The sequence below is a fragment of the Girardinichthys multiradiatus genome, chromosome 17 (assembly GCF_021462225.1).
Source record: "Girardinichthys multiradiatus isolate DD_20200921_A chromosome 17, DD_fGirMul_XY1, whole genome shotgun sequence".
In the NCBI taxonomy this organism is placed as follows: Eukaryota; Metazoa; Chordata; class Actinopteri; order Cyprinodontiformes; family Goodeidae; genus Girardinichthys; species Girardinichthys multiradiatus.
This window is the reverse complement of record NC_061809.1, coordinates 22,680,800-22,705,390: the sequence shown is the minus strand read 5'-3', so window position 1 is coordinate 22,705,390 and position 24,591 is coordinate 22,680,800. Positions and strand designations below refer to the sequence as shown.

Below are 24,591 nucleotides of genomic sequence, written 5' to 3'. Positions count from 1 at the left end.
AACGTCATTTTTACAATAACGAATTGCTTCTTTCTTAAAGTCAAAGACCTCTTTGCTCGCTTCTCTGTACCAGCTGCTAAACACCTGTTGTTCTTGAAGACTCATGCGTTCTACAGCGTAGCAGGATGGAGGAGGAAAAGCCCCTACATACTGGAGATGTTGTTCAGAGGAAAATAGGTGGGGGAAAAAACCCTTGCTTTGATCGGTAAAGCCTAACGCTTTCGGCATGGCACTAAGCTTCATGCACATGAAGGACAGGCTATCAATGTATTTTAACCTGTAATCAGGGTCGGTTAAACAGAGAACTTTACTCCCTACCATGACGATATGTGGTTTAATGCCTAACTGCAGCATTGCTGTGAGAATCAGGTAACCATCGTACCCCCGCGCATTGTGCGCTATTAAGGTGTAACCTTTGTACATTGGCCTCCTGAAATGCAGGAGAAATTTTTGGGTGCAATTCAGTCCATAAGCGTACCATTCATCACCTTTCAACGTTTTAGCACAGACCAGAAAGGGGGTATGCACGCCGCTCTCATTGACGAGGCATTCGAAATCATAAAAAATCAGTTTATCATCAAGCTGATTAATTGCACTGCAAGGCAGAATGTAACACTTATGATCATCGCATGTAATGTCTAGGCTGGGGGGTACATTTTCACCGCAAATACTGCATTTTACATTACACACGTGTGGTTTATTCGGTTTACTGATTGGAATAACGTATATCCGTTTGCATACTTTACACAGTTTTACCAACTCACAGTCACTGATAGGCCTTTCAGCACTATTTCTGATGCGCGGTTCCCTGTGTCTGCTGAAACATGAAGAATTACGACAGATTCTTTGACAGCCTGCACAGCTTACAGGATTGCTAATCTCTTGCATACATTTATATGTTCGACACACTGGACAATAACCTTCACAATGGTGTGTATTGGCATTCTGATAGCTGGCGTAACAGTAATTACAAATATATCTGCACCCCATAAAACCTTTGAGATTTTTTATCCCATAGTAATGACCTTGAAATAACAGCAAAAACAGAGGGTTTGAACGATCGGGGAAACTGGTCTCAAATTTACACAGAGCAGTAGAGCCCGTGGTTCTGTGAAACACTACAATTTTTCTCTTCAGAATGGTTTCAAATTTACCAATATCACTAAAAGTAACTGCTGTTTGCTCGTCAAGGCCTGCCTGATGGTGCCATCTCCTCCCCAGTTCTACAGCACGGTGATCCGTGAGCTCAGGATCAGAGACGTGTGCGAGGCTGATTGCAAAACATAACTGATTACCGGTATTGTTTATAATATACAAATGACGCATTTTCTTATTAAACAGTTCACAGTCTAACGTTCCTGCAGCTTTACGCTTAGAACCTCCTGCTGGGTCATTAACAACCTGAAGAACAAATTCCATGTTATTATCTACAGGTATATTTGCATTCGATTGTACTAAATCGTCGAGGAAGTTTTCGAAAGCAGGCAGGATCATATTTCCATCATCTGTAACAGTAAATGTGATGTGACGATTGAGATTTTCACCCACTAATTCCAGCTGCACAACGTCGTTACGTCTGGTTAACGATCTCGCAGCGTCGGCTAATTCAATTATAATACGCATGATGTCTGTATAGAATGCTGCTAAATCTGGAACGTCACTTGGACAGGGCGGCGGTATGGTAAAAGGTCTCCTTATTTCATGGTTATTAAAATGTTCACGTTCAACCACAGCTGGAGGATCTCGCTCTATTTGATCAGAACTAACCGCTACTCCCGTATTGAAATTACCCCCGTGATGATCTGCGGAGTGTGACGTAGAGGGGTTATGATGAGTGTCAGGTGGATCATTTTCCTCAATGCTGCTGCTGTGTGGAGACGGTTCGCTGTTCAAATCGGAAAGAGCCTGATTGATTACGTTTAAAACGTCACCGTGCCGATCTGCGGCGTGTGCAGGTGAATCATTTTCCTCAATGCTGCTGTGTGGAGACGGTTCGCTGTTCAAATCGGAAAGAGCCTGATTGATTACGTTTAAAACGTCACCGTGCTGATGTTCATTTATTAAATTTTCACTGTTAGCAGGAGATGCATTAACGGGGATTTCGTTAAGTTCATTAACTAAATTTCTTATTTCATCCAGGGCAAGTCTGATTACTTGATCAGAACTAACCGCTACTCCCGTATTGAAATGACCCCCGTGATGATCTGCGGAGTGTGACGTAGAGGGGTTATGATGAGTGTCAGGTGGATCATTTTGCTCAATGCTGTGTGGAGACGGTGTGCTATTTTCTTCTGCATTAACGGGAATTTCGTTAAGTTCATTAACTAAATTTCTTATTTCATCCAGGGCAAGTCTGATTCGGTTATCCATTTTCTATGAACATAAGAAACGAAAATTAAAAAAAAACTAACCTACAGAAAAAAAAAAAAAAAAAAAAAAAAAAAAAACACAGTGATCAGTTCAGTTTAAAATCACCTTGATGTCACCAAAATGCTTCTTTAACAGAATCTGACATGCAGCCAGAAGCGTTAACGATGAGGTCTTATTACGAAGATTCCGTGAGGCTGTAGAGACTGTCTTCCTGCGCTGTCCAGGTCTCGATGAAATCTGCTCCACCATCAACGTTGCCTCTGGAAAGATAAAGAAAAAAAAATAAATAAAAAGATAATAAATATATATATATATATATATATATATATATATATATATTGAAATAATCACATTAAAGCTGAAAAAAAAAAAAAAAAAAAAAAGGGGAATTAAAATTAATTCAGTATGTATGTATGAATTAAAACGTACCGTTCATTAAACCACTCACTAGCGTTGCTCGGGTTTGTAGCGCAAAGAGTCGCTGTCTTTTGGCCGGGGTTAAATATTCTGTAAAAACAGAAGACAATAAAAAGTTATCTTACGCTGCGCAGCACAGCGTTCATAAATAAAACGAAAATAGTTTTTAAAATACACAAGTTTTTTTTTAAATCTTACTCCGATTCTTTGCGGTAAAACCTCCAGATTTCACTTCTTGTTGGACTGAAACTGTGCCGTTCTGCTGAAAGCTGTCTTGATCTTTGAAAAGCAACCTTCTGGTGGGCGGATTTAATGTAGCATCTTTGGATGTATCTGTAAACAGGTTTATATGACATTTTTATTGAACTATGCTTAAAATACATATATATATATATATATATATTGTTTTTATTTAATTTTTATTTCCTTACCTTGCTCCTGCTCGACAACTATGTCTTCCACAGAGCTCTCAGTCGAATCTGTAAAAAGTTTTATCTGAGGTTTAAAACAAAAGTCTCTAATAACACATAAATAAAATACATTCACTCTCAAAGAAAAACAGTTAGTTCTTAGGACTTACTTTCTGGAGGTGCCGGTAACTTATCCGGTGTGTCTTCAGGGGAAATGATGATAATTGGCGGAGGAGTATTCAAAGAATCAATGTTAATTTCTGTGTTAGAAGAAAGTTCAGATGTAGTTGGGAGTTTTTCTTGTTTGGAAATAATTCGCCTTCTCAATTTAGAGTATGGATTCCAGCCGCTGAACCCTCCAACTTGATCATTCGGGTTTACCTCTCTCATCAAATCTATAAATTGAAACATTGTCAAGGGTTAACTATAATATATATATATATATATATATATATATATTTTATTGCATTTAACATTTACTTACCATAATCTGATTGTGTCAAGATGAAATCATCAAGGTCATCAGCGGTGGGTTCTATGACAAAGAAACAAATATATATATATATATATATATATATATATATAAACAATATATATAAACAAAATTTGAGAACATTCACATGCATTTAATGATACTTACTTACTTACTTACGTTTTAAGATGTCATTGTGCTTTTGTGAATTATCAGAAGAAGAAGCCACAATTTCCGGGTTTCCTGAAATATTTACCGACATTTTTTCTTGTCAGTACTGGTATTTTTCAATGTAACAAGTGTTATGGTTCAAAGACATTCAGCATTTGAAGACCCTGACACTGAGGTTAACCAGTGAAACAGAGCCCCCAACATTTACACACAGTATTTATACCAGAACATGACAGTGTTATCTCAACTGCAAAGACTATGTTTTTAAGACCAAAACCCTTCTTGAGTTCAAAGGTGATATGTTATCTAAGAAACAGACGTAACTGCCCCTTCCTGACATCGCCCCCTAACAGTTGTAACCCCCCCCCCTGTAACTCTAAGATGAAAAAGTAAAATGTTTTAGAAAAGCTACAGGTAACTAAAATTATCATTCCTTTTTCCTAAAAATGGAGTCTCTCATGATTCAAAAAACAAACACATCATTGCTAGTCAATTTGTAACTTGGAAACAGTATACTGATGTTCTTTTTTTTTCTGTTAATCTGATATTCGTCTTACCTATTTCAGCTGCCTATGTTTTTAAGACCAAAACCCTTCTTGAGTTCAAAGGTGATATGTTATCTAAGAAACAGACGTAACTGCCCCTTTCCTGACATTGCCCCTAACAGTTGTAACCCCCTGTAACTCTAAGATGAAAAAGTAAAAATGTTTTTTAGAAAAGCTACAGGTAACTTTAATTATCATTCCTTTTTCCTAAAATGGAGTCTCTCATGATTCAAAAACAAACACATCATTGCTAGTCAATTTGTAACTTGGAAACAGTATACTGATGTTCTTTTTTTTTTCTGTGAATCTGATATTCGTCTTACCTATTTTCAGCTGCTTTTCCAGTATGTTGACGCAGAAGCTGAAGGTTTTTCCCGTTCCATCGATGTAGTGAAGCACAATTTTTTTTTATTTACTTTTTTAGGTCTTTTCTATTTTGAACGGATTTAGACTGGCTCATATATTCAACAAATAGGTCCTGCTGTAAAGCAAAATTAACTTACAATTCTGTCAGGTTACACAGTTCCTTTATTAGGATTTCATGTGATAGGTCAACATTAAGTTGATTATACCTTTAAAAATATAAAAGGATGCATGTCTTTTTTTGTTGTTTTGTTTTTTAGATGTATTAACGCCTGAAAAAACATACAGATTATTAATAACACCCTTAAACACACCCCTGTGTGTTTTAATTGGCTCATTTAAGGCCTTCCCCGTAACACCCTTAAACACACCCCTGTGTTTTAATTGACTCATTTAAGGTATCGCCCCTAATGACGACAACCAATCAACATCCACTGTTACGCCCCTTGGACACACCCCCCCCCCTGCCCACATGGCAACCACATGGCGCCCATATGCCCCCCACCGGAAGTCCCGCCCTCACCGGAAGTCCCGCCCACCTGTCAAAATGTTTGATGGAAGGGTGCACTTAAATTCTCTTCTGTGGTTGCAGCTATTACCTTATAAGATGAAATTATTATACCTGTGATCTTTGGAGAAATGTTACTATAGTGCTAAGGGTGTTCCTCCTATGATGGGCCATCAGGTTTGGATGACCAAACCTCACCCATAACTATCCATCCATCCATCCATCCAAACGAGGCTCCATCCTGATCTGAGAACCAAACCTCACCTCAGGGGACTCTTTTCAACACCAGGACTTTACTCCAAGATCTGGTCGCTATTCCAAGTCTTTCTTTTCCTTTGAAATCCTTCTGCTGAACATCGACGATACCCATCCTAACTTGATGTCTTTAAGTGACATACAGACTAAAATGCGTTATTTTGGTTTCAGGATGCATATTAGAGGTGAATGTAGGGACTGGAGGGCTGCAAAGTGTTGCCCAGTTGGACTAATTAAGTTTTCTGAATCTAAATCTGAATCATCACAAACAAAACACCAATATAGCTAAATTCTCCACTTGAGCAATTAGAAATATTTTAAACCAGACTTAATTGCACAGTTTTCAGTGTATATTAACCAGGCCCAGTTACTTACAGTAAAACATTTTTTTTTTGGGAACTGGCGCTAAATAAATGAACTAAAATTGAACCCTTTTGAGAATAAAGAAGAAAATCAGAGCTTTGTGTGTAGGATGCCTTTTAAGGCAGTAATTTCCCACTCAAAACTGTGTGGGCATATTGTAGTTAAATCAATAGACTAAATCAAAGGGTTTGTGTTTAAGGGGAATGAGTTTCTCTGTATGCCAAAGAAGTGCAGTGAAACTTCCAATGTTGTAGAAAATGATTTAGAGCTCAGTTTTGTTAAATGCGACTTCTTCAAAAAATGTCTTGCAGGTGATTTGGTGTCCCGGGCCATGCATCACCTGCAGCCATTACATATCAAGAACCCCAGCAATGGTACACCGGTCCACCAGAAGACCACCACCACGGTTCACTGGGAACCCGAAGCCCTCTATACCCTGTGTTACTTCATGCACTGCCCGCAGATGGAGTGGGAGAACCCCAATGTGGAGCCGTCCAAAGTCGCCTTACAAACTGAGAGGTAAGCTGCAGGAGCTGCAAAAAATTTACAGAAATGAAGAGGATGGGGAAGACGTGAAACCAGGTTCACTAAGCTTTATTGGAAATCAATGAGATTAGTAGCCCTACAAATAACCTTTGTAAATACTTTAACATCACAGACCTTCCTGTAACAATATTCACCAATACCCTGATAAAATCATACCCACAAAACTAAATGTGGTTATAAGAAGAGGAGATAAACTGATTTAGAAAAGGTTTTCCAGGCAAGTTTTACCACAGGGGATACCCAGAATTTGCTGGAGAAACAATTGCTTCTGGCCTGAGAAACGTTAGAATCCAATAGAATAAACACCTTGGGATGCACTAGAATGAGAACGTTGGGATGTTTTCGAATGAATAACTTGGGATCCCCTTGAACAGGCACCTTGGGCTGCACAATAGTGAACACTTTGTGATCCATTTTGTTAAGACCCAGCTCAAAAGCCATTACAAAGAAAAGCAGGGACATGACACCAAAATAGTTTTAGGCCCTTTTAAAAGGGCATTTATTTAAAATAAAGAATGATCAATCTGTATGTTGTCAGTGTAAATGTTTGGTGTGCTGTAGGTGCGTTTGGCAAAGGGAATCAGTAGGGCAGGGTGTAGTGAAATTAAGTGTTATAGAGCAGTGTTTGTGCCAAAGGAAGCCCTCATGGCGGCAGCGTGGATGGTCTCAACAACCTGAGGCAGAATGATGTTGGCGGCAGCATGGGCATGCAGGCGTAAGCCCAGGAACTGCTGATCTGGAAGAGGCCACAAGAGAGTTGAGGCGGAAGCCCCTTTTATCCCATCCGGGAACACCCTGGCACCACGTGGTCCCCAGCAAGAAGGAAGGAGGGAGAAGAAACACAGGCAATTTTAGCTACAATACTGGAGCGTGCGACAAAGTGTCTGTTGCAACGTTATCTTTTCCTTTAATATAGCGAAAGTCTAAACTGTACAACTGGAGGAACAATTAACATCGGACCAGATGCTGATTTAGACATTTCAACGAGGACAAAACCATGAGCGGTTTATGATTCGTGAGTACCATAATGTTATCACTACCGCTTAAATAAACATCAAAATGTCGTACAGCCAGGATTAAAGCAAATATTTCCTTCTCAATCACAGAGTAATTCAACGTATGCTTATTAAACTTCTTGGAAAAGTAGCTGACCGGCCTGCAAATGCTCTGATCACCAGACTATGTAAGAACAGCTCCAGCACCCATGTGGCTTGCATCAAATTGAGCAGGAAACGGTGCTGAAGACACAGAAGCAGCACAAAGGAGCCTTTTCACCCACTCAAACTTTGGCAGTGGGCAGACAAACATGATACGTCTTAATGGATGATGAAACGTCCTATTTAAGATGCAGCCAGAAAAAATGTCTCAGGACACGATCATATGTCTTCCCCACACCCAAGTGCCTAATCATGTGCAACCTTTAACACATCAGAGCGCAGTTTACTGGGCACGACGATTTGAAACACAGGGTCACCAACAATGTCAGCATGTGGCAACCATTTTCTCAGCAACATTGAATCCTGAATGAAGTACCCAGACGCACAATCCAAAACTTGACCCGTTGGGCACACCTGATCACCTGATCAAGGCCTTTTAAAGACAGGTCAGCTTATTATGAGACAGGGACACAGGAAAATCAGACAAAGGCAAGTAAACATTTTTCACAAGTTTCTCCTCCTTCCCAGCCTGAGTGCACACCATGGAACGTGTTACCATGCTGTAAATACATTTGGGAACTCCTTGCTATTCTCATCCTTCTCAGAAATTACTCATGACACTTGCTCTGAGTTAGTTAACAGTTAACTGGGTAGCGTCCAACCACATACACGCATTCGCTAAACAGTTACCCAATATCACGGAGATGCCTTCAATTGGCCACACAGGGCGCACAGTCAACAATGCGTCACCATCAAACAGTTTGCACTAAAGAGACACTTTATGCAATGGAACACATGTGCCTGTCTCGAACTCACCGGATAATGTTAACACATTGACTAATTTGAAGGACTCAAATGCCCCTGTGTCTCTAAATATCTTGACCTGCACCTTTTCACACTAATGACACATAACCCTTCACAGATGAAAGGCAGATAGGAATCACAAGTCTCAAAAAAGTCAACGCCTTTCGCTTCTCGTTTGACAACGTTACGCATCGGCGCAGCTAAACCAACTGCTTCTGAATTATGCTTAAACGTCCTGGCCTTGAATTTGAGCAAATGACAGTCCGCTTTAATGTGTCAACACTTGTGAGATTTGGTGACAAACCCGATCACTCACACATGAAGCTTGGCTCTTAACATCAAACTGCTTCACCCCATGGGGCCGACCCACACTCTCAACTCCCCCATATCTAGACTTACTATGACCCACATTATGCTCCCTATGACTCAGCACATACTCGTCCACCAATACCGCAGCATCTGACACATTCACAGCCTTTTATTCATTAATGTAGGTTGCAGTTATCTCCCGTAACCAGTTCTTGAACTCCTCCAACAAAGTCAAGTCTCGTACCTAATCAATATTCGAACAAAATTCGAACAACTGTGGGATCCCATAAAATTGGCTCATTAGAATGTCCACAAATTAGTAACTTGGGATGTCCCAGATCGGTCTGATTGGGATCCCCTAGAACAAGCACCTTGGGATGTTCTAGAATGACTGAACCAGAGGCACTATAGAGAGCACCTTGGTGTCCATAAAGATGAGGAACCCGGGATCTGCTAGAACAGGGGGATTAAAATTTCAGTCCTCCAGGATAGGTGTCCTGAGATGTTTAGCTGACTCTCATCTTTAACACACCAGTTTGAAATAATAGGGTTGTTAGCAGGACTCTTTAAAATATCACTGCATGTGTAGGAGGCAATTTAGCCATTTGATTCTAGAGCATGACCTGGCATACATGTAAAAATTGCTGGAGACCGGCCCACCCATCCTTTTGCAAGAGCACGCTTTTATCTCTTAGAATGAGCACCTTGGGATGCCCTTGAACAAGCTGGAGTGTATCAATGGATGTCTGGGTTTTCTTTCCTTGTGGAACTGTTACATCTTTTCATTTCATCATGATTCCTGTTTCCCCACTGACCCTTGTTTTTAACAATGTGGTTATATGGGGTTTTTGGCATTCCTTCATCATGATTTGATACAAAATGCTAGAGGATTGCTAAAACAGAAAAAAGAATCTGCTCAGCCATAAACACCAAACCTCTTCCTATTTTTGTATTGGTACTACAAGTCAAATTTCTACTTCCTTGCCCAAGATATTTGCTCCAGTGTGGGTTGGTCAGAACTGACACTTGGCTGGGCCTGGACCAGCTTGATGGACAGATATTCCAACATCTTTCTGTCTTCCTTGCTGAAAATGATAAAACTCCATCCAGACGACCCTGGGGAGCATCCGGAATGTCAGGCAGAGAGACACGTCAGCAGACTTTCCATTCCTCTGAGACAAAACTCTATTTAGCATTCAGCTGAAAGGTTGGAGACGAGTAGCAAGGGCCTGAATAGCTCTACAAGATGACAAGCAGGGTTATTAAATAGGATAAAACAGTTCTCAGGGTTTTGTGGCACTATATACAAGTATCTGTGAAATTACTTTAAACGTGATCTGAAACTATACAGCTTAGAAATAATATATTTATTGAAGAAAAACTTAACACAGACCAGGTTAATTTCGAAAAAGACCTGGAGAAAGTTTATTGATTTTTTTTAGAGGCATCATCCTCAGCAGGTCATATTGGAAGGATAACTCACAATGGTTACCAATAGAGTTGTGTTGTAATAAATTTACTTGTTTACTTTACAATCTTTAGTTGAAACAGGATATTTTTTGTAATTGTCCTAGCAATTCAAATATTTCATAATTAAAGCCTTTATATTTGGAATGTAAATTTACAGATTAATGGCACAATAAAAGCGAAGGGACAAGTATCACTCAGGCCTGCTCTCGACCAATGTGTGTATATCTTCATCAAAACAACTCAGCGTTTGTGGAGGTGGTACAAAAATGTGCTTAAATGGGATGATATGATAGATTGTTTGAGATATAAAAGAACTAATTCTTTGATTGTTTTCGCTGAGGTCTTTATCAGAATAAAGGTACGAGGCTGTAAATACTTATTTTAATGTACACCTTTGTTTCTCTTCCACCCATCACTTTCTTGTCATACTTTAAAATATTGTTGTTCAGTGAGGTATAACAGATTTTAAATCAAAGTGACAGAACTGAAAGAGCAGACAGAGAAGTGTGTGGGTTATTTTTTGGAGGGATTAAAATACACACTTCTAAAATATATTACGAAGAATAAACATCAGTCAGCTCATTGTTCTTTTTGATTAATGAGGGTAATAACAGCATTTAGAGAGGTTACCCCTTCTAGAGCCCTTTCAGCTCTGAATTGTCCCTGTAATAAATTTTAAGTATTGATTTTGTGCTGCTGCCTTTCTAATATCTGTAAGGACATCTTTAATTACTTTAGTTTGAGGCTCTAAGTCACACATGGAACAAATGTGTTTTCATTTTCAGCCAAGCTAGGATTTTATCCATTGGAAATGTGTATAATCGTTGCAAAAAATAAAATAGATTGACATTGTTATTGCTTACCTAAATGGCTGATAATGGTATAAATTCGTAATATGTTTAAATTGTAACTGTTAATCTTTTACGTTTGGAAGGCTACTGAAAAAGTCACTAAAACCCATGTGTAACAAACAAGAGTTACTCTTATTTACACCATGCTGCCAAACAAATCATTACCCTTGTCAAAATTAATCCAATCTGACTTTAAAACAACTGATGCTAGTCATTACTGAACTCTGTTCTGCTCTGTAGGCCGTTCTTGGTTCTGCCTCCGCTGATGGAGTGGATCCGGGTGGCTGTCACCCACACTGAACACAGACGGAGCTTCTCCGTGGACAGCGACGATGTGAGACAGGCTGCCAGGCTGCTGCTGCCTGGTGTGGACTGTGAACCACGGCAGATAAAGTAAGAACGACTAAAGCCTTTGTGCAACAAGAAAGCTGGACTGAAGAGTAGGGCTGCAGGATATCAGAAAAATATGTATTGAAGATACCATTACTACCTACCAAAGTCGACATCAAATACAATTATCTCACTTTTGTTTTTCTTTACGTTTACACGATGTCTCCATCACTCTGTGAGCTTTACCATCTCGCCCACTAAACAATCTACATCTGATGTGGGCCTTTAGGGCAGATAGAGTCCATAGAACTGCCGGAGTAGGGCTTGAATTTCAGAACCCTGAATTATTGTATCCTTTCAAAAAGAGCATCCAAGTGTTTCTCCGTGCTGCGACATTGCACACACTTAAAGTATGCTGGGATGGGGATTATGGTTTGATATATTGTGCAGCTATACTGAGGAGAGAGGGGAATTCTCACTGATTTTGGTTGAAAACTGATTAGATTAATCAGGCTACAAAGATAAATATAGCCGAATATCATAACCATATGAATTTATTAATTTTACTATTTATTTATTTATGTTATTATTAAATCCTTTAGGTACAAAAAAATACTTTTTCATTGCTTTACCATTTGGACCTTATTTCATGATCGCTAACATCAGCATTCTGCTTGGGCGCAGCCATCTTGAATTAACCACCGCTGCCACCTATAAGTGTCAAAGCAAAATTACTCCTGGGTAGTGGATGGATCAAAAACAGGAGTTGGAGCTGTTTGGATCTCACTGCATAAAATGCATTAAGAAATATTACTCGTATGCGTGTGAATTGGGACCTCCCTGCACATAATGGGATGCATTTTCACATGTAAATTACAAAACTATTGAAACCTAGTAATTGGAGAGGTGCATCGAGGACCCAGTTCACTCCCTATTATGCATGCACACAACTTCAGTGGAAGATTTGCAGTTGTTTATTATCCTGGTGGGTGAAGTATGGGTAAGCATGGTGGCAGCTTACCCATGCACAACAGTGTTTATAGGTCATAAGAGATTTGAAGCAATGTGTGCCGTGTCTTATGGCTACTCTCGCTTCAACAAAAGTAATCCTACCATGAAGTTGAAAAACAATTCACACTGTGTACTTCTTCCCATAGTGTTGGGTTCCCAGCTGGGAAGCCCAAACTCCTCCAAATCTCACACTTACTTCACTTTGCTTGTTGCAACGAGGCTGAAGAAAAATAGTAGCATTGTTGTGAGAAAAGCCTATTTAGCAAGTTCTAGGAGCCTTTCAGTGTCCGGATTCCCTTTACAGTGAAGCAAGGTTCTCCAAGCTCGCAATGATCGCGTCATGATTAAATGGGCTGTGAAAATCTTGAAGATTCTAGGGTGGTCTTAATCGAGTGTGAAGGGGCCCTCACAGGACAAGTAACAGATGAAAGCAAGGAGAATGTATGGGTATTGCTAAAGGGATAGTGGCAAGGGAGAATTGGGATTTGTCCTAACTTAGAGTTTGCATTCACACGTAGCATGTTCTTTGATTCAGTAGAAATGGGATAAAGGTTAGGGAAATATGCTTTAATGCAGAAAAGGGGATACCCATGTAATTCCTTCATTTTTAATTGGATTCAAAACTACCACCTCTATCAAAAGACCTGCAGCCTTTTTTGGTTTGTTTTTGCTCCGTCTGAGTAACATTTAATTGCCATTTTAAAATAAATTTTACACAAATAGGTTTTTTTGTGTTACAGTCTATAGACAGAAAATAAAAAATCGGTGTCTGGCCTGACATCAGTCAGTCTTGTCATATATTTCTCACTGTAAGGCTTTCTTCTTTTCTTTTTATACAGTAAACAGCTTTTATCTCTCACTGCATCAATAATTTGGATTTTTGTCACACTGACATGGGTTAAGAGTCCTCCCACTCCAAACATTTGCAGAGACGTAAGCAGAATGGTGAAGGTGTTTATTACCAATTAGCATCTCTTTTCAAATGCCAGATATAATTGTCAGGTAGAATCAGGCTAATAACATGAAGAGGTTTCTCTGTGACCCTGTTGGGAGCTACATCAGCAGCAGCTGTTCATAGCATCAATTAAGAATCATTATAGAGAAGAAACAAATCACAGCAGAAGCCTCACCTGGAGGAGGCAGAAGACTGAGCACTCGCAGAGTCCAAAATGAGTGAATTATCTTTGAAAGTAAACAGCTCAATGTGTATAGAGCTCCTTCTGGTTTAAGCTGTGAAAGCTGAGCAATAATCATTCCCACTCTCCAACAGCGTGCATGGGGAGATGAATACCCACTGATCCCCAAATCCATTTCTGAGATAAGCCCCCACTTAGTCACGATAATGTATCTGCCATTTCCATCTGCAGAGCCGAAGATTGTTTCTGCGCCACCCGGAAGCTGGATGCAACCTCCACGGAGGCCAAGTTCCTGCAGGATCTGGGCTTCAGGATGCTGAACTGTGGACGGACGGACCTGGTCAAGCAGGCCGTAAACCTGCTGGGCCCCGACGGCATTAACAGCATGAGCGAGCAGGTATGATACTTAACATAACCACTCTCCTACATGTATAAATTCAGCTCTAATTTTTACACAAGCACTGCTAGAGAAGGACGCACAATCAATTATAAGTCTCTAAGTGTTACTTGGCAGATCGGTACAAATGTATTCATACTTGCCATTGCCTCCTTCCTGTGAGTATTGCAGAGTACTAAATTCTTAATGTTCTTTGCCTGTTTGTTGGTTTGGAAGAAAAATCTTTCGGTTTAGTAGTTCTAGATAAGTGCTAGCTTCTTTGTGTTGGTGCTGCACTGATACAATTAACTCCTGAAATGTGATGCAAGATTAATCAATATTCACAGTTGTCGGTACATTTTCTCTAAATATTGTTCTGGATCATATTCTTACAAACATATTATCATCATTTTCCCTTTCCCAGGCAAAATATATGATGGTTTATTTCCCTCTTCCTTTTAGTTTACAGTCTCCTATTTTCTCTTGTCAGTTTATGCCCATCTCTCTTTTAATTGTCACCCATTTACATGCAACTCTTTGTTTCGGTTTTGTGGACAGTATATGTAGTATATAGTGTTCCTCATGACAATAATAGACACAACTAAACATTTTCTCCTAATTATTCATCCATCCACTCATTCATTTATTCTTTTCATCCATCCATGAGAAATACGTCTGTTTCATGCCATGTTTACACGTCTGGTATTCAATGAGATGAAGTGAGATGTTACGGATGAAAAGTTCAAAAGTGCAAAATGTAAAGTTAAGATTATTTTAATAGGAATTGTTACAGGTGCCATTTAGACTAGCTTTTGTGGTTTTGTTATCAAAGAATTACTTTTTAACATGACTTTCTTAATCTGAATAAAATTACTGAAATTAAATGCTGGATTTATTCTAAGGATTTTCACACATCTTTACCAGAAATACCATAGGTGCAGACTGCACTGTAATTGAATGGTTTTTAAATGCAATCAAGGCCGATTATCTTTACTTATTTTTGGAGTGCAGCTTAATGACTCAATGTTATTTTATCTAAAAAATTGATTAATATTATTGATAAAAAATAGAAATCATAATTATAAAAAAAGACAGGAATTCATTCAGAGACCTGTCTCAAGTAATTATCTTTAAATCACTACTTACGTCTTTATGGTTAATTTAGCCTCATTTCATGCTGTAAATGACCCTCTGCAAACCCAGGGCCTTTTTCAACCTCATCTTCCTGTAGATTATCATAAATGCCTGAAAATAGCTTCCTTCCTGTGAGATCGACAGCAGAGGTGGTCATCTTGTATCCCTGTGTGTCACCATAGGCTCTCTCTGCAGCCTTTCCTGCCCACATACATTATTCTCTGAGCTTCAGGCGCAAGTTTCATCAATTGTGTAAAAGAAAGAAAGAGAATCAGAACATGACAGTAAGCAAGGCAGAGTTGATTCCATTTATCAGAGCTGCTGAAGTGTTTTCAACAAGCTTCCATAAAGCAGACCTCAATCATATGTCCAACTCAGGCCATTATGTTCAACAGAGGCCTTTTACGACCAGTTCGTAACCCGCTTCAGCACTTTATGATGGAGACTTGTATCCCTCTGTGGTGATTCAGTTTTAAGTGTTTCCTGGAAAACTGATCTACTTAATCAGCAGGCTGTTACGGACGTTGATGGTCGCCGTGATAAATCCAGATATGAAGGCAATCCCAGCTTTTACTTTATTGCTCCTTTAACGCCTTCTGGTTTCTCATGTGGTCAAGAGGGAATTACAAGGAAATAAAACCCTATTTTAAGACTAATTACAGTGCCTTGCGAAACTATTCATACCCCTTTAACGTTTTCACATTTTATTACATTGCAACCACAAACTTGTTGTGATAAAGATTCCCAATAACTGTTAAGTGGGAGATATTTTATACATATTTTTTTTTTATGTTTGACAATTAAAAATTTGATGAATCGTGCGTTTGTGTCCTCTGAGTGAAAATGTTTTGGAACCACCTCTCTGCAGTGTTAACATTGAGTCTTTGGGGAATGTCCTTATAAGGTTTGCACATTAAGACAGATGTTTTTACCATTTACTAAAAGGTGGATTGGGTCCACTGGATTTTATTTAGGGATATGAATATAAAGTGGCTGAATATAAATATATATATATATGTGATAGATCTCCACAGCTGTGTTGGTCTATCACATAAAATATCAATAAAAACAGTGAAATGTGCTGATTTCTTGTGCTTAAGAGATTTTCCTAAAAAGCAAAAATAAACCCTGAATAGTTGGGAGTTTTGAAGCACTGGAGTGAGAGGTTGCTTTGAGGATCTAAATTGATGTTAACCAGGCATAGCTTAAAAGTATAAATGTCGCATTGGATTCCACGTAGCTTCACAAGAAATCACCAATACCTCCATTGACTGAGTAGGATGGAAATTCCCAACTGGCTCTGAGTTGGATGCAGTAAAAATGGGATATTGACTGAACCTGACAGCAGTCGGACCAGGGGAAGTGCTGCAGTATCAGGTTCAGTCTTCCTTTTATCGTCACTCTCTGGATAAACAGAAAGTTGCATGTCTGTTCATCTGAATAAAAACATGGCTTTCATTTCTTTGTTCGTGACGAAGTAAACTGACACAACAGAAAAAGACTATTTTCTCATCTGAGACCTCGAGGCATGAGTTCCAGAGTAGCTGCAGGTGAAATATCTGTGCAACCATATTCCAAGGGATAACTGGCAACAAAAGTCTTGTAATGCACTAAAAACTCTCAGCACTTATCTAGGCAAAATTGGGAACAGATATCCTTACATCCATTGTCTATACGCGCTTGTCTTTGCAGGGTCGTGGGTGGTCTGGCATATCTCCAGCTGTGATTGGGCGAGGGGCAGAGTACACCCTGGACAGGTCACCAGTTCAGAAATAACCCAGATTCTTTAAATCTAGCAAAATTGTGTCAAACATTTGTGCTATGTTAGAGCTTGTTTGCACTGCAAAACATGTATCTGTGTCAATGATTTGTAGCTTTATAGACCATCAGAAATCTGATCATTTTGCTAACGTGTCACATTCTGATGTAAAAACAAACAGTTGGATGAAGCAAGGAAGCAATTTTTTAAGTGATGCCAGAGAATTGATGTGATTCACCAGAATCCTGAATCAGTCATTTTCTGCCCAGCAGTTGCCTTCAGTTCTGGGCTAGTATGCTCATCATTAATGGCTTAGAAAGAGCATGGTTACAGTGAAAATATTTAAATAACTGTGCAATTAAGAAAAGAAAAATGAAAAGCCTAAACCACCCTAATATTTACTGTTAGAATATCAACCGTAGTTTCACTTAAAACAAGAAAAGAAACCATTTTCTATGCAGAAAATATTGTTTTATTTTTGTTCAGTCATGTAGAGTGAACACAAAGCAGTGACATTGTGATGCTTTTAGACCTTTTCAATGCAAACCTGTAGATTTCAGCTGAACATCTCTGCAGCACATGTTAATTCACCATCCTTTTTTCCCATTAAACTTTGATGTTGAAACGTTTCATGCAGCCCTCTCGTCCTTCCCTGCAGGGAATGACACCTCTCATGTACGCCTGCGTGCGAGGTGACGAGGCAATGGTCCAGATGCTGCTGGACGCCGGAGCGAACATCAATAGCGAGGTCAGTGTCGAGCCTGTCCAACATGTCTCAATGATTCCACATTTTTGTCCCAGTTTAATGTTTCATTCACTTTTGTTTCTGTGAGAATGTTGAACCCCACACCCCCCTACCTTCCCCTGCTCCCCAGTCTGTCTCACCTGCTCCCAGCTCGCTCTCTACTCTCCCAGCAGCTCGTTACACAAAGTGCACTGATGATAAACGATTATCATTTGTCGGTTTCTCTTCCCACTGATACTGAATAATAATCCGCTGATAGTCCCTCAGCTCCGGCAGTCACTTCATTTCAATTTACACTGCAGATATCCAGCAGCAGTTTATGGCACATCAATAATACACCACTGTTATACAAGCAGGTGCACTTTGTGTAATTTGCTGCCACAGACCGCATGAACTTTATTGCACTTATTTGTTATGTTGAAATAAGACAGTAAAATAGAGGCTTTGCAATCATAAATCATGCTTTGTCTTTTTTTATTTTTGTATTGTTGCTTTAATCTTCACTTTTAGTCATGTTTTGCTGAATTCAAACAGTGCTCCTCCTTTTTCCATCACCTTTACAGTCTGTAGTTGTGATGGCTTCTTTAGACCTGTTCCTGCACTGACTCAGAAGCAAATCACACCCGATGGAAATCATTCAGGAGTTTATTGGTGAACAGATATTTACTTAATTTAGAACAAGTATTTCTCTTCAGAGGTATCGACAGTTTTGTGTTTCAGCTCGAGTTTTGTTAACTTATTGGAAGCAAATGTTCAACAACTGATGGAGATCTGCAGAATGTTGTTCCTACAATCTGCAGACCTCTTTACACATGAACGATTTCTGCACTTCCACCATGTGTTTCAGCTTTCCCCTGGCATATAAATGCATGAGACCCATCTGAAACATTTAACATTTTTCATGTTTCTTGGTTGAAAAATATTTTAAAACAATATTTTTTGGAATAGAGAAAACTCTGTTGTGATTACTGTATTTTCTGCATTGAAATAGCAGATGTCAGAAACTCCTAATAGAAGATTTGCACATGGGTCATTCCAGAGTTGGAGGAATATTTAGACACCAAACCTTTTGAATTTATTTTAATGTTATTTATTTAAAATTTTTTTAAATAAATTAATTTTAAAATATGTTTTTAAGAAAAACAGGTAATAAACCATCATATAATTTGCCTCGTCCAGCTCAACCATCAACGGTTCACTTTGTATGAGATATTTCATTTGTCGTGTGTTGTGTTTGTTGCAACCTTGTTGCAGATACTTAAACATATATTTCAAAAATATTTCTAAACAAATCTTTTATAATTAAATAATGGATGTAAAATTTTATTTGAATATTAATTTAATTTCACATAATAGTTTAATTATATTATATAAAGCAAATTTTAAAATCTATCTTAAGTTGAATTTCACATTTTTTTACTCATTTCAACATTTATTTTTTAAATATTTGTTGAAATGCATGATATAAATATTTAATCAATTGGAAGGACAATAGATTAAATCCTTGCCCGCTGAGAACTTAATTTAAGATTATTTTACTAAAAACCGACATGGTAACTGGGTTGAAGTTACACATTACATTTGATTGTAAATCATGACATAACATAATAAATACTCAGTAACAATCATGAACTTATGAACTGAGAAATTTAGTTTAATTTAATTTTCACAGCTGAGGATAGTATTCTTTACCTCCCTTTCAATGGCCTTGTGACATGAGGTAGCATTTTGTGGAAGAGGAATGAGGGGTCACAAGGTCATCAAAGGAATACGAGTGGTGAGCATCCCTCAATGGCAAGAAAAATGTTTCCCCTCCACTCTGTGCACCCATTTAACTGGCAGAGGGTTTTATTCACCTCTTGGTTGATCCCTGGGTAGATGGTACAGCCGTACACCAAGGCATACCATTTCCCCACAACCTCTTGACTGTACCACTGCAATTCTGTGTTGCTCTATGTGTGGTCAACAATGGGAATAAAAACTAAAGCATTAGGTTTTCTGAGATTCGTAATGCAGATTTCCTGTTGCAGAACAAATGCAGCTGACATCACAATAGAGTATTTCCCACATCTGGATCACGCCTTTATTGTTAGGTCAATTAAATGTTTTTAAAACTACTGAAAATGATCAAAACATAATTTCAGTTTGAGTCAAACATGCCATCATTGCTACATTTTAAATATTAAACATAGAAGTTTTATTCTATTATAGATGATAGATTGTCCTTTCTAAAGGAGATGGAACCCTGTTACTCTGATTATAGTAACCGAGTTGCAAATCAGTGCTTTTGTGAGAGTTTTTGCTCAAGACTACATGGTAGCTGTGGTAGCTGCTATGCTAGCTGGTCAAGAGCAAACTAGGCTATAAAATAAAAAGAGAAAGAAAATATTGTATTATGTCTTTTTCTGATAATATAAGTAACAGAGTTGCGTTGCTTAGAACAGTGATTCCCAACCAGTGGTACTCGTACCCGTAGTGGTACGTGAGCACATTGCAGGGAGTATGTGGAAACATTTAATATTTTATTTCCAAGTTGACAGGTAAATATCATCAGTCAGTAGGGATAATTCTTGGATGTGTGACGCAGGTGAACACGTTCCCGACCGCGGACAGCAAAAACATGCTGCTTACACTTGGAAAGCAGGCAATTCTTTTTTTTCCAGTTATGTTTTGAATCATGCTTCTGTTTATTATTTTCCTGGATGTGTTTTAGTTTCTTAGTATTGTTTTCTGTTTATGTTCTGCACGTTAGGTTTTCTCCTGATTAGTTTGTATTATTGGATTTATGTTTTGCTCCAGTCACGTCTTGTTCTCCCGGTCTCTGTCAGCCATAGTAATCAACTTCATCCAGTCTGCCAGTTCTTTAAATTCACAATAATACTCTTACTCATTGCGGAAACATTACGGATCACACTTCTGTTTGTCCTCCATGCCTGTCATTGTTTTGTTCCTGCCTTCCTTTTGTGAATGACTTGCCTTGCCAAAAATAAACTGTTTTTACTTACGGCAAAGATTTCTTTATTTAAATGTTTGCCTCTGTGACATACAGTCGTGAAAATATTAGAACACCATAGAACAACCAGAGCCTTAAAAGGGTTTTTGTAAAATTAGAGAACAAATGCAATTTCTGGTGAGGTGTTAATTGAATCACTCCACATTTAACCCCATTTTGAAGAACTTTTGCCCTTTTTAAACCTCAGACATTTAGTTCGGTCTGTTTCTGACATTTAAGGGAAGAGTGAACCCCATGGTGAGATCAAAAGAATTGTCAAAGGTCTTCAGGAGGCAGATTGTAGCAGCTAATTGGACATTTAAGGAGGACTCAAAAGAATTTGAAAACAGTTCGTTCACTTTATGAAAAACTGCTAACATTTCTAGTTCTGGATGTCTAAAAGCAGTCTTCAAAAAACCTCTGAAAAGTCATCAGGGGACATACAGTTGGCTCTTGCTATGCTAATAAAAAAGTGCATGTCTGAATATTTAGAAGGAGACGACTCTAACGGGGAGGTGTGCATGGAGGAAACCATTGCTCTCTAAGACAAACATGAAGGCCAGGCTAAGGTTTGTCAGAGAGAAGTTAGACAAAGGCCAGGGCTTCTGGAATAATGTTGATTCGACTGGTGAGGCTAAAATTGAAAAAATTGAGCACCAGAAAAGAAGACATGTGGCATAAACTAAACATAGAATTCCAGCGGAAGAACCTTAAACTATCTGCTTGCTTCTGCAGCAAACCATCCTTGTGAATTGTGCCGTGTATCAAAGGTTGCTTGATAAAAATGTACGTTTTCCTTAGCATTGGTAAGGAAAATTTAAAGCTGAAGTAAAACCTGGCCCTGTAACATGACTATGACCCAAAACATACCAGTAAACCCACCAAGGACTGGTTGAAGTCTGAGAAAATCAAAGTCGTTGGCCAAATCAAACCCTAGATCTTGATCTCATTGAGATGTTATGGGGTGAGTTATACATCCATGAAACCCCTCCAACATCTCCCAGCTGAAAGTGAGGAGAGGGGGAAAGTTTCCTCTGACTGATGTCTGAGACTGGTAGAATGCTACAGCAACTATTCCACTGAAGTCAGTTCAGCCAAAGGGGGTACGATTAGTTATTAGGGGCTAGGGTTTTCCTAAATGTTTCCTGTTGATATATTTTGCGTTATGAGCAAGACAAGGTTATCTTTTATTAAAGGGCAATAAAATCAAAATGTTAATGTCTTAATAAATAATTTAACATTAAATCGGGTGTTGACATTTTTTTGTATTTCAGACTACGTTAAAGTTGACCGCTGACTCAAAAATTGAGCAAAGGGGGGTGCAGAGCAGGGGTAAATCGTCCGACTCATATTCAGAGGCCTCAGCCCTTGACACAGCTGTTGCAGGTTCGACTCCCGGCCCAAGCGACATTTGCTGCATGTTTCTCTCCACCCCTGTCCTCTCAGCTTGCCGTTGAAAAAATTTGAACGATAAAGGCCACTAGTGCTGCAAAAAAACATTTTAAAAATGAGCAAAGGGCTATTTCTTCTTAGTTTTTAATTTAAAATTGTTTTAAATAATTTATAAATTCGAAAACTTTTTTCTATTTGTGAAAACAAAATCATGCAGTACAATGTGGAGCTGTGTGTGCTTCTCTCCCTCCCTTATTGGCATAGAAATGGTGTTTTGCAAAGGACCCCGCAGAGACCATCAGTGCTCTGGTTGATTTTTTTAAGAATTGGATGGGAAGGGAGCCTTAGGAACCAATATCCAAAGCACCTGTGCCTTGCATCAGCTGTGTTTAAAAATCCTAATGCAAATTGTTTCGATTTTGTGTTAATCCTACCAGCAAACAAAAAAAAACAAATCCAAAGCTTGACCTTATATAATAAGAATAATAGCCTTTTTGAATATAATACATATTCCTGCATTGATACATAACTGTAAATAATCATTTTGTACATTTTTATGAGCTGAGCCTTTAAGTAATGTAAAACCAGATGATACAGTGCTCTACACACAGTTCTTATCTCAGATTGTCCTCCTTCTCTGCTGAGGCTGCCTATAATTATAAAGTGGTTAATAATTCATATCATTAAACAATAAAACACCAGCAGTCCCACAGCTGCTAGGCATCAGAGTCCAAATGAAATGTGACATCATACTAAATACCTGTTTTTCCTCTGGGTGACTTTTGGAAATCATTTGGATAATTTAATCAGCAATAAAACTGATTAAAAACCCACAGAATATCTCTGCTTTGCTTCTGAGTCTGCGCCTCAAATCCTGCATGTGTTTGTTGTCACTGTTACATCTTCTCTCTGGTTTCATTTGTTGTTGAGATGAAACTCCATGAAAAGGTGGAGCCAGACAGACACAGCAAAGTGCACTCAGAGAACCTTGTCCAGGCAGATGCAGCTCTTCTTGCTTAGAGTGAGAATATGAAATGAGAGGAACGAGTAAAGCTGCTCAAGATTTTATGTAAAACTCAGGAGGAAAATCTCCCCGTCATCTTGCCCTCTTCTGCTTACACTTCTCCTGCATACTACTTCCTCCCCCATCTCTACCCTTTTCCTGAGCTCTGAATGTTATAACAGCTGTGTATCTCTCTCCCTGAACTTCACCTATGACTTCCCAGGTGCCAAGCACAGTAAACAAGCACCCCTCAGTTTATCCCGAAACGCGCCAGGCGACGCCACTCACGTTCGCCGTGTTGCACGGACACATCCCTGTCGTGCAGGTAGTTACGTTAATAACCTGTAACCACTAACCTCTGGCTCCCTGCCCTCACCTTTGTACTAAAAAATGAAGATAATGATCATGATTGCATAGAAGCAATGATGCCAGAAGTCCTTTTATGACTCCTTCCATGGTCCTTTCTGTGCTGTGCTTGTTAAGATGACTTAGTTAACTCTTTTGGTACAGTTCAGGTTCTTTAATTGGGTTCCATGAAGTGGTTGTCTGTAGATAGTATCTTACTTGAAATGGATCCCACTTCATAGTACAGTGCCTTGCAAAAGCATTCACACTCCTTAAATCTTTTCACATCTTGTCACATTACAACCTAACAACAGTCAATATATTTTACTATGATTTTGTGTAATAAAGCAACACAAAGTAAGTGCATGATGGAAGAAAAATCAAACATGTATTTGTGTTCTTAGAATCACCTTTTGCTGCATTTACAACTGCAAGTCTTTTTGGGTATGTTTCTATCAGCTTTTCTCAGTCAGATTGGATGGATGGCATGTGTGAACATCAGATTCATGCCAAATAATCTGGATTTACGTCTGGGCTTTGACTGGACCATTCTGACACATGAATATGTTTTGATCTAAGCCATCCTATTATAGATCTTGCTGTACTAGTTTTCTCACAGGATTGTTCTGTATTTAGATTCCATCTATTTTCCCCTCAACTATGACCAACTTCACTGTCCCTGCTGAAGAAAATCATCCCTAAAGCATAATGCTACCACCACCATGTTTTATGGTGGACTTGTGTTCAGTTTGATGTGCAGTGCTCCACATTGTTGCTACGTCAGATGGCTTCAGGCAAACAGGATGTCTTATGTTATTCTTCCAACAATGACTTGGCCACTCTTTGATAAAGACCAGATTTGGAGAGTGCACAACTAATAGTTGTCCTATCAACAGATTCTCACCACCTGAACTGTAGATCTCTGCAGCTCCTCCAGAGTTACCATGGCTGCTTCTCAGTTTAATCTTCTGCTTGCCAAGCCTGTTATTTAATGGAGGACATCCACATTTTGGCATGTTTCCAGTTGTGCCATAATCTTTCCATGTTCAGATACTTGATTGAACAGAGCTCTGTGAAATGTTGAAAGCTTGGGGCATTGTTTTATAATCTAACCCTGCTTTAGAGGTTAACACAACTTTATCCCTAACCCATGTGCTTGGTCCCTTGGCCATCATGAAGCTGTTGGTAAATTACTTCCTCATGCAAGGCTGTATTCACAGTGAGAATAAATCACAGACAAGTGGTATTTGTTCTAATGGAGTTTCTTCTGAGGGCAACTGGTTGCACTAGATTTTATTTAGGGGTATGAGAGTAAAGGGAGCTGAATACAGTACAAATGAACACCACACGTTGAGGG

At 38.9% G+C, this 24,591-nt stretch overlaps 1 protein-coding gene across 1 annotated transcript in view; it reads left to right on the top strand.

Annotated features, from left to right (window-relative positions):
• LOC124882870 (ankyrin repeat and BTB/POZ domain-containing protein BTBD11-A) overlaps positions 1–24,591 on the top strand; it is a 252,363-nt gene that overhangs the window by 201,050 nt on the left and 26,722 nt on the right. The window contains exons 3-7 of the mRNA XM_047389489.1: positions 6,186–6,393; positions 11,252–11,404; positions 13,720–13,885; positions 17,416–17,505; positions 23,113–23,214. Of these exons, the coding sequence (XP_047245445.1) occupies positions 6,186–6,393; positions 11,252–11,404; positions 13,720–13,885; positions 17,416–17,505; positions 23,113–23,214 (719 nt within the window). The remainder of the gene's footprint in view (positions 1–6,185; positions 6,394–11,251; positions 11,405–13,719; positions 13,886–17,415; positions 17,506–23,112; positions 23,215–24,591) is intronic.